This window comes from Oncorhynchus nerka, linkage group LG27 (genome assembly GCF_034236695.1).
Source record: "Oncorhynchus nerka isolate Pitt River linkage group LG27, Oner_Uvic_2.0, whole genome shotgun sequence".
NCBI lineage: Eukaryota > Metazoa > Chordata > Actinopteri > Salmoniformes > Salmonidae > Oncorhynchus > Oncorhynchus nerka.
In genome coordinates this window covers 86590317-86601723 of record NC_088422.1, presented here as the reverse complement: position 1 = coordinate 86601723, position 11407 = coordinate 86590317, and the positions used below count along the sequence as shown (strand labels likewise).

At 44.6% G+C, this 11407-nt stretch overlaps 1 protein-coding gene across 4 annotated transcripts in view; it reads right to left on the bottom strand.

Annotated features, from left to right (window-relative positions):
• Nucleotides 1-460: 460 nt before the first annotated feature.
• Nucleotides 461-11407, bottom strand: part of sh3gl3a (SH3-domain GRB2-like 3a) — a 60372-nt gene continuing 49425 nt past the window's right edge. For 2 of the 4 annotated variants that reach the window (XM_065012215.1, XM_065012212.1), the window contains 5 exons: nt 5551-5654; nt 4524-4645; nt 4296-4334; nt 2957-3016; nt 461-2441 (listed from right to left, as the gene is read on the bottom strand). In XM_065012215.1, the coding sequence (XP_064868287.1) occupies nt 2239-2441; nt 2957-3016; nt 4296-4334; nt 4524-4645; nt 5551-5654 (528 nt within the window). In that variant the 3' untranslated portion in view covers nt 461-2238. Of the gene's footprint in view, nt 2442-2956; nt 3017-4263; nt 4335-4523; nt 4646-5550; nt 5655-11407 lie in introns of all 4 variants that reach the window. The other 2 variants (XM_065012214.1, XM_065012213.1) reach the window with 2 other exon arrangements.

Sequence of the window (11407 nt, the reverse complement as noted above, 5' to 3'; positions counted from 1 at the left end):
ATGGCATTGTTGTTCAATCCTTCTGGAGTTATCCATTCTGTTGAATGGGGAACATATAAAGTCCAGAGCTATATATACACAGTACATAATACTTATTACAGGGCTCTGATGAATTCTATTCTCAGCAGAGAGAGAGAGAGAGGCTATTGGCAGTTAAAAACCAACTATCAGGCTAAAGAGACGTGTCAATTAGAAGGTCAGTTCAGAGCAATGCTGCACTTCCTAAATAAGCCCAGGGTTATCGGACTTCAGACATGATACTAGACAGGCATATCTCATTAAAGGCACACTTCATTGCTTCTATTTCTGGTCACCTGTGAGGCCTTAGATAACACCTGTTTCTTTTGAAGGCTTGAGAGTCTTTGCAAGTGCAAAGTACAAAGAAGACTGATGTGAATCAAACAATGTGAGTTTGGTTTCGAGTGTGTAAGTACTTTGTGGCACTACCACCGGGGAAAGACAAGGGACAAAGTATGCCTTTAATGTGTATCATTGTGAGACTTCATTCAATCTACAATGGTGGTCTGACGTTACATGGCAGACAAACTGTTTCATCACATACAGTACATATCGTGGTCCATATCAATCTATTTATTCCCCATCAGACGGTACTGTACTCTCATGGTGAAGGACATAGAAAGTGCAGTGCTTGAGGAGAAAGTAGAAAACATACAGTATGTGCATGTCCAGAGGTGTGCGTTCGGGTCTAAAGCTTCAGTGCAATACAGACAACATTTTAAAAAGCACTTAAACGGTCCAAGTGGGTCAAGGCATTCACCCCCGTCTGACACAGAACAGTGGTACAGTCCTTAGAGGAGCCTTTACGTCACAGTAAGACCAGACCATGTAAACACAGAGAGAGAGAGAGAGGGACATTCAGAGTTGTAAAATCAGTTCCTTACAGTTTAAAAATATGTGTTTGGGATAACACTTAAGAGCACAACAGGCAGACAAGCAGGCAGACGGACAACAGGAACAACTCTGGGCACATGTTAAAGCCTATAATAACCTAGAACTAGGGACTAGAGTTTGTATTGGTCAGGTAACATGGTCAGGCATAACTCCTGGCCCTACAGATAACAGCAGAGAAAAGGAACAAAAAGACCACTCCTAACTCAACATCAACACTTGAAGAAGAGTTACACAGGAAAACCCGAACCAAACGGAGATGCACAGTAGGAATGTGGATTTTTCCAGGAGACTCCATTTTGTTTTCTCATGGTGGCAGATCATGAGAAAAGCATCATCTTTGATAACCTGGAATTGCTTTTCTTCAGTTAGTCCACACCTGTTACACAGCGATTGTCAGGTGATTATTTTAGTGGTCTTGTCTGATGGTGTCACCTGTAGCTGCTCCAAATGGAACACAGTTTGGGAGAGGAACCCTGATTTTCACATTCCACAAACCATGAAAACAACAATGTAGAAAATAAATATTGTAAAAGACAAAGAGAAAAGTAGTACACTTATTGAATGTCTGTGGCGAAAAGCAAGGCGTGGTCATCTGAGGAGGACTTTGATGAAGTGTGTTGTGATCAATTTCATATGACGATTTCATGGAGTTTGTGGTTTGGGTTAGGGGCTGTGTGGGTGCTGGGGTATTGGAGGGTTGTAGTCTGGGACTAGGGATTACATGTGGTTTTGACAATAAATTAGACATAGGTTTGTGCTAGGAGTTGTTGTGCTGAGAGTTGTTGTGCTGAGAGTTGTGCTGAAATCCCAAATAAACCCATATCCCCTCTAACCCCTACACACTCCTATTGATCTTAAAGGATTGGTATTAACAAGATCAGATTAGCTTCACTCTGCCTTCTGATAGACTGCTTAGAATGTCCACTTCCTTCCTTATACCTGTCCAATCTGTTCAGATCTACGAAAGTGTCTAGGGTATAGGGTCGGTTTGGGATTGAGTACTGTGTTTCTAAGGCTGAGGATGTAAGGGTAGGGACTGGAGGCTGGGGGTTGATGACAGGAGGCTTGAGGGTGGGGATTGAAGTCTGATGAAATGGACACTGTGTATAATCCCAAATCAACACCAAGACCCTGCGCCCTATGCACCTGTGGAGATCTGAGCGGATTCGACCGGTGCAATCTATATGGAAATACCTCTCAGATCAAAATAACAAAATCCTCTCAGATCTCCACAGGTGCATAGGGTGTAGGGACCAGGGGAGGCTGTGAGGAGGTTGGGCTCTGGAGATTGGTCCCTGATTGGGTGGTGTCCTGTCCGTTCCTGTCTCACTGGGGCAGGGGTACGATAACCTCCACATAGTTGATTGGGAAGAAGCCAGAGTCTCCGTTTATCATGCCTTCGTACCAGTTGTCATCTATCTGGTTGGTGAGGATGATGATGTCACCCTCCTTAAAGCCCAGCTCACCATCGTTCTCTGGCTCAAAGTCATACAGGGACCTGGCACACGGCTGGTCCAGCATCTCCGATTCTGGAGGGAGGGAGGAGAAGGGGTGGGGGGAGAGGGAGGATAAGGGGTGAGGGAGGGAGGAGAAGAGGTGAAGGGGGATAGGGAAGGAGAGGGGGATGGGGGTAGGAGGAGAGGGGGTGGGGGGAGAGGGAGGATAAGGGGTGAGGGAGAGAGGAGAAGAGGTGAAGGGGGAGAGGGAAGGAGAGGGGGATGGGGGTAGGAGGAGAGGGGGTAAAAATAGAGAACTGTCAAACACCAGCATGTATCGTCTTCAGTTCCCTGTTCCCTCTTCCTCTGATAAGGATCTGATGTGGGTTGGTGCAGCAAAACAAATCCAACACATTAAGACAAACAGACAGTGGTGTGATAGTGACAGTATGGAGGAGTAGAGGACAGTTACAGTAGACTGGGTTGTTGTTGGACCAAGGTATGAGGGTGTGCATGTGTGTGTGTGTGTGTGTGTGTGTGTGTGTGTGTGTGTGTGTGTGTGTGTGTGTGTGTGTGTGTGTGTGTGTGTGTGTGTGTGTGTTACTCACGGTGGCCGTTGAAAGTGGGACTCTCTGGCCAGGACAGAGGAACGGTGGTGAAGGGATCAGCTGGGTGAGAGATGGATGGAGAAACATGGAGATGGAAGATGAGACAAGCACCAACAAACACAATGCCTGTAACTTTCCTAAAATTCCCAGGTTTTCCAGAAATCCTCAAAGGATGACCCCCGGTTGTACTGCTTTTTCAATCCTGATTCCAGGAATCTTCCAACACGATTTTTTAGTTGTTGAAATATACGTGACTTTTGCGACCCGACCCTACTCATGACATGATGACTCCTGCCATGGTTGAAACAGCAACCAATATCTGATGAATGAATAATAAATTGACTGATGCCTCCCGAGTGGCGCACTGCATCGCAGTGCTAGAGGCGTCACTACAGACCCGGGTTTGATCCCAGGCTGTGTTGCAGCTGGCCGTGACCGGGAGACCAATGAGGCGGCGCACAATTGGCCCAGCGTCGTCCGGGTTAGGGGAGGGTTTGGCCGGACGGGATGTAATTGTCCCATCGCGCTATAGCGGCTCCTTGTGGCGGGCCAGGTGCATGCACGCTGACTTCGGTCGCCAGCTGTACAGTGTTTCCTCCGACACGTTGGTGCGGCTGGCTTCCGGGTTAGGGGAGGGTTTGGCCAGACGGGATGTAATTGTCCCATCGTGCTCTAGCGGCTCCTTGTGGCGGGCCAGGTGCATGCACGCTGACCTCGGTCGCCAGCTGTACAGTGTTTCCTCCGACACGTTGGTGCGGCTGGCTTCCGGGTTAAGCGAGCAGTGTGTCAAGAAGCAGTGAGGCTTGGCGGGGTCGTGTTTCGGAGGACGCATGGCTCTCGACCTTCACCTCTCCCGAGTCCGTACAGGAGTTGCAGCGATGGGAAAAGACTATAACTACCAATTGGACATCACAAAAATAAACTGACTGACAAACTTTAATCTGAGGGGATAACAGCTTTTATCTTAATCTGTTAAACCTATTACAGATGTGATCTTTTCAGTGTGCTATTTGTAACTGCTCTTAGCGGTGTAGGGTGAAGTTGACCTTAGACGCTGATCCTGGGGCAGTTTTGCATTTCTCCCACTAATGGTTTAACCCAGAGTCATTTTCATGGAGGTTGTTACACCCTCTAACCACATGAGGGCAGAAAACTGCTTTTTTAAAGTCACATTGATGGAGCCAGAGAACTTGCAAGTTATTATTTGGCTAAAAATGATCATGACTTCACAGGAGTTTTGATTTGTCTCAGATTATCTCTAGAGAGGCAGAATAAGTCATTTTTAAGACTATGTAGGGGTGCGACACCTGTTTGATGTGATCAGTCCAAGTACACCTACTTTTCCCATTTCCATTTACTGTGTGGTTGATCTGGATGTCTGTAAAGAACCACAGACACATATAACATGACTTATGACTTGGGGAAAATAACAATGGGTGAAAGGATAACATGGACAAACTGATGGGGCTGATCAAAACAAATATGAGCAGAATTGATGAACACACACACACACACACACACACACACACACACACACACACACACACACTACCGTACAGTACAGTACCTGAGGACTTGAGTGAGGAGCTATATGATCCATTGTGTTGAGTGTTGTCTATGGTCTCAATGCTGCTCATGATGGACTTTGGTTTAAATTCTCTCTTCGGTCGACTGCTGGCTGAGGATATCCTGTGGCCCAACAACATGTGTACATTACTGGCTGAGGATACCCTGTGAGAGGCATTATGATGTTATCCACTGTGGCCCAACAACATGTGTACATTACTGGCTGAGGATACCCTGTGAGAGGCATTATGATGTTATCCACTGTGGGCCAACAACATGTGTACATTACTGGCTGAGGATGAGGATTATGATGTTATCCACTGTGGCCCAACAACATGTGTACATTACTGGCTGAGGATACCCTGAGAGCATTATGATGTTATCCACTGTGGCCCAACAACATGTGTACATTACTGGCTGAGGATACCCTGTGAGAGGCATTATGATGTTATCCACTGTGGCCCAACAACATGTGTACATTACTGGCTGAGGATACCCTGTGAGAGGCATTATGATGTTATCCACTGTGGCCCAACAACATGTGTACATTACTGGCTGAGGATACCCTGTGAGAGGCATTATGATGTTATCCACTGTGGGCCAACAACATGTGTACATTACTGGCTGAGGATACCCTGTGAGAGGCATTTTGATGTTATCCACTGTGGCCCAACAACATGTGTACATTACTGGCTGCATAGTCTAAAGTGGTTTCCTCCTGTCCTTGTCCTGTTTCCTTCAACTGGTTGGTTTTCCTTCAATTGGTTGGTTTTCCTTCCATTTGGTTTTCAATTTAGTGCAATTAGAATATGAACTGAGGATGATTTTTTAATTCAGGCAGTGAATTTCAACTTGAATCAGAATTACTGAATTGAAAACTGAAAAGGTGAAAGCAAAATGGCGGATGCTCACTAGGGAGTTGCTTTCACGTGTCCAGCTCTTTCACATCAGTGCAGAATAAGGGAAGGAGACGAGGAGGCAGGCTGTTTAGGGACTGTGGAGTGTGATAGCTGTAGTTAGTTAGTTGCCTGTTTTGTAGTTGGGTGTTGAGGTCTTCTAGGATCTCCAAGGACTGACGGTGGTAGTCTAACGCCGCTTCAACCAACGCTGACAGCTGACTCACCTGCTCCACCTACCAAACACACAACACAAGAATATTATCCATCTTATCAAGCACTTTATCTTGTATGAAGAACATGTAGTGAACTATTTCTTGGTAAGATTGACATTGCGATTGTACTGTAAAGTGCTGCACTTTGTGACAACTGTTGTTGTCAATACGGGATAGACAACTGATTCTGATTCAAACCCTGTTGTATTTTTTCATGCTTCGTAACCAACAGGTGTAGACTAACAGTGAAATGCTTTCTGATGGAAAAGAAAATAGAGAAATAATAGAAAAGTAAAACACGTAATAATAAAAGTAATAATAGATACATAATGAGTAACTATAACTTGTAACTTATATACAAAAGCTACCAGTACTGAGTTGATGTGCAGGGGTATGAGGTAATAACTTGGCTATATACAAGAGGTACCAGTACTGAGTTGATGTGCAGGGGTATGAGGTAATAACTTGGCTATATACAAAAGGTACCAGTACTGAGTTGATGTGCAGGGGTATGAGGTAATAACTTGGCTATATACAAAGGGTACCTGTACTGAGTTAATGTGCAGGGGTATGAGGTAATAACTTGGCTATATACAAGAGGTACCAGTACTGAGTTAATGTGCAGGGGTATGAGGTAATAACTTGGCTATATACAAAGGGTACCAGTACTGAGTTGATGTGCAGGGGTATGAGGTAATAACTTGGCTATATACAAGAGGTACCAGTACTGAGTTGATGTGCAGGGGTATGAGGTAATAACTTGGCTATATACAAAAGGTACCAGTACTGAGTTGATGTGCAGGGGTATGAGGTAATAACTTGGCTATATACAAGAGGTACCAGTACTGAGTTGATGTGCAGGGGTATGAGGTAATAACTTGGCTATATACAAGAGGTACCAGTACTGAGTTGATGTGCAGGGGTATGAGGTAATAACTTGGCTATATACAAGGGTACCAGTACTAGTTGATGTGCAGGGGTATGAGGTAATAACTTGGCTATATACAAAGGTACCAGTACTGAGTTGATGTGCAGGGGTATGAGGTAATAACTTGGCTACTAGTTGATGTGCAGGGGTATGAGGTAATAACCAAAGGTACCAGTACTGAGTTGATGTGCAGGGGTATGAGGTAATAACTTGGCTATATACAAAGGGTACCAGTACTGAGTTGATGTGCAGGGGTATGAGGTAATAACTTGGCTATATACAAGAGGTACCAGTACTGAGTTGATGTGCAGGGGTATGAGGTAATAACTTGGCTATATACAAAAGGTACCAGTACTGAGTTGATGTGCAGGGGTATGAGGTAATAACTTGGCTATATACAAGAGGTACCAGTACTGAGTTGATGTGCAGGGGTATGAGGTAATAACTTGGCTATATACAAGAGGTACCAGTACTGAGTTGATGTGCAGGGGTATGAGGTAATAACTTGGCTATATACAAGGGGTACCAGTACTGAGTTGATGTGCAGGGGTATGAGGTAATAACTTGGCTATATACAAAAGGTACCAGTACTGAGTTGATGTGCAGGGGTATGAGGTAAGTAACTAATAACTTGCTATATACAAGAGGTACCAGTACTGAGTTGATGTGCAGGGGTATGAGGTAATAACTTGGCTATATACAAGAGGTACCAGTACTGAGTTGATGTGCAGGGGTATGAGGTAATAACTTGGCTATATACAAAAGGTACCAGTACTGAGTTGATGTGCAGGGGTATGAGGTAATAACTTGGCTATATACAAAGGTACCAGTACTGAGTTAAGTTAATGTGCAGGGTACTGAGTTAATGAGGGGTAATAACTTGGCTATATACAAGAGGTACCAGTACTGAGTTGATGTGCAGGGGTATGAGGTAATAACTTGGCTATATACAAGGGGTACCAGTACTGAGTTGATGTGCAGGGGTATGAGGTAATAACTTGGCTATATACAAGTGCAGGGTACCAGTACTGAGTTGATGTGCAGGGGTATGAGGTAATAACTTGGCTATATACAAGAGGTACCAGTACTGAGTTGATGTGCAGGGGTATGAGCTAATAACTTGGCTATATACAAGGGGTACCAGTACTAGGTTGATGTGCAGGGGTATGAGGTAATAACTTGGCTATATACAAAAGGTACCAGTACTGAGTTGATGTGCAGGGGTATGAGGTAATAACTTGGCTATATACAAGGGGTACCAGTACTAGGTTGATGTGCAGGGGTATGAGGTAATAACTTGGCTATATACAAGAGGTACCAGTACTGAGTTGATGTGCAGGGGTATGAGGTAATAACTTGGCTATATACAAAAGGTACCAGTACTGAGTTGATGTGCAGGGGTATGAGGTAGTAACTTGGCTATATACAAAGGGTACCTGTACTGAGTTCATGTGCAGGGGTATGAGGTAATAACTTGGCTATATACAAGAGGTACCAGTACTGAGTTAATGTGCAGGGGTATGAGGTAATAACTTGGCTATATACAAAGGGTACCAGTACTGAGTTGATGTGCAGGGGTATGAGGTAATAACTTGGCTATATACAAGAGGTACCAGTACTGAGTTGATGTGCAGGGGTATGAGGTAATAACTTGGCTATATACAAAAGGTACCAGTACTGAGTTGATGTGCAGGGGTATGAGGTAATAACTTGGCTATATACAAGAGGTACCAGTACTGAGTTGATGTGCAGGGGTATGAGGTAATAACTTGGCTATATACAAGAGGTACCAGTACTGAGTTGATGTGCAGGGGTATGAGCTAATAACTTGGCTATATACAAGGGGTACCAGTACTAGGTTGATGTGCAGGGGTATGAGGTAATAACTTGGCTATATACAAAAGGTACCAGTACTGAGTTGATGTGCAGGGGTATGAGGTAATAACTTGGCTATATACAAGGGGTACCAGTACTAGGTTGATGTGCAGGGGTATGAGGTAATAACTTGGCTATATACAAAAGGTACCAGTACTGAGTTGATGTGCAGGGGTATGAGGTAATAACTTGGCTATACACAAAAGGTACCAGTACTGAGTTGATGTGCAGGGGTATGAGGTAATAACTTGGCTATATACAAAAGGTACCAGTACTGAGTTAATGTGCAGGGGTATGAGGTAATAACTTAGCTATACACAAGAGCCCAGTACTGAGTTGATGTGCAGGGGTATGAGGTAATAACTTGGCTATATACAAAAGGTACCAGTACTGAGTTGATGTGCAGGGGTATGAGGTAATAACTTGGCTATATACAAGAGGTACCAGTACTGAGTTGATGTGTAGGGGTATGAGGTAATAACTTGGCTATATACAAGAGGTACCAGTACTGAGTTGATGTGCAGGGGTATGAGGTAATAACTTGGCTATATACAAAAGGTACCAGTACTGAGTTGATGTGCAGGGGTATGAGGTAATAACTTGGCTATATACAAAAGGTACCAGTACTGAGTTGATGTGCAGGGGTATGAGGTAATAACTTGGCTATACACAAGAGCCCAGTACTGAGTTGATGTGCAGGGGTATGAGGTAATAACTTGGCTATATACGAAAGGTACCAGTACTGAGTTGATGTGCAGGGGTATGAGGTAATAACTTGGCTATATACAAGAGGTACCAGTACTGAGTTGATGTACAGGGGTATGAGGTAATAACTTGGCTATATACAAGAGGTACCAGTACTGAGTTGATGTACAGGGGTATGAGGTAATAACTTGGCTATATACAAGAGGTACCAGTACTGAGTTAATGTGCAGGGGTATGAGGTAATAACTTGGCTATATACAAGAGGTACCAGTACTGAGTTGATGTGTAGGGGTATGAGGTAATAACTTGGCTATATACAAGAGGTACCAGTACTGAGTTAATGTGCAGGGGTATGAGGTAATAACTTGGCTATATACAAGAGGTACCAGTACTGAGTTGATGTGCAGGGGTATGAGGTAATAACTTGGCTATATACAAGAGGTACCAGTACTGAGTTGATGTGCAGGGGTATGAGGTAATAACTTGGCTATATACAAGAGGTACCAGTACTGAGTTGATGTGCAGGGGTATGAGGTAATAACTTGGCTATATACAAGAGGTACCAGTACTGAGTTGATGTGCAGGGGTATGAGGTAATAACTTGGCTATATACAAGAGGTACCAGTACTGAGTTAATGTGCAGGGGTATGAGGTAATAACTTGGCTATATACAAGATGTACCAGTACTGAGTTGATGTGCAGGGGTATGAGGTAATAACTTGGCTATATACAAGAGGTACCAGTACTGAGTTGATGTACAGGGGTATGAGGTAATAACTTATCTATATATAAGAGGTACCAGTACTGAGTTGATGTACAGGGGTAATATGTATGGAGGTAGATAGGTACATATATCTAGGATAAAGGGACAGATAATAAACAGTAGCAGAAGCGTATGTGATGAGTCAAAAAAGTTCGTGCAAAAAGGGTCAACGCTATTTGGTGAACTATTTAACTAACTATTTATCAGTCTTACGGCTTGGGGGTCGAAGCTGTTCAGGGTCCTGTTGGTTCCAGACTTGGTGCATCGGTACCACTTGACATGCAGTAACAGAGAGAACAGCATATGACTTGGATGGTTGGAGTCTTTGAAAAAATGTTGGGCCTTCCTCTGACATCGCCTGGTATAGAGGTCCTGGATGGCAGGGAGCACGGCGCCAGTGATGTACTGGGCCATCCGCACTATCCTCTGTGGTAACTTGCAGTTGGATGCCAAGCTGTTGCCATACCAAGTGGTGATGCAGCCAGTCAAGATGCTCTCAATGGTGCAGCTGTAAAACGTTTTGAGGATCTGAGGGCCCATGCCTAATATTTTCAGCCTCCTGAGGAGGTGTGTTTGGACCATGATAGATCCTTAGTGATGAAGACACAGAGGAACTTGAAGCTCTCAACCTGCTCCACTACAGCACCGTCGATGTGAATGGGGGCGTGCTCGGCTCTCTGTTTCCTGTAGTCCACGACCAGCTCCTTTGTCTTGCTGACATTGAGGGAGAAGCTGTCTTGGCACCACACTGCTTGATTGATTCTGCTAGCAGGGTGTTTAGGCCTCAGAGCTCCAGCGAGTGTCACAGACAGGGAGAACGTGTTTACAAAACCCTATAACTTTAATCATGAAACCCTCACTGAACCCTCTCTCTGGTTAGGACATAGAGATAAACTCTGTGACTTTTCAGCTGCAGCAGACGCTACCATCCCCCACCTCAGCCTCAGGCCTGTTAGGGACCAGGTTGCCAGGGAACACAGTCAGCTGACCTGGTCAGCCAATCACAGGTACTATCTGGTGAGGTAACAGACCTATTCAAGCCTGTTCTTTAGTTGGACACAGGGGGTGCAGAGAGACAACAGGTCAGAAGAACTCTGCACCACCTCAACACAACTCACCCCTTCCTACAAGGACAAGAACTCTGCACCACCTCAACACAACTGACCACTGGGCCCTTCCTACAAAAGGACAAGAATTCTGCACCACCTCAACTCACCCCTTCCTACAAGGACAAGAACTCTGCACCACCTCAACTCACCCCTTCCTACAAGGACAATAACTCTGCACCACCTCAACACAACTCACCCCTGGGCCCTTCCTACAAGGACAAGAACTCTGCACCACCTCAACACAACTCACCCCTTCCTACAAGGACAAGAACTCTGCACCACCTTAATGTTTATATATATATATATTTACCTTTATTTAACTAGGCAAGTCAGTTAAGAAAGGCCTACCAGGGAACAATGGGCTAACTGCCTTGTTCAGGGGCAGAACAACAGA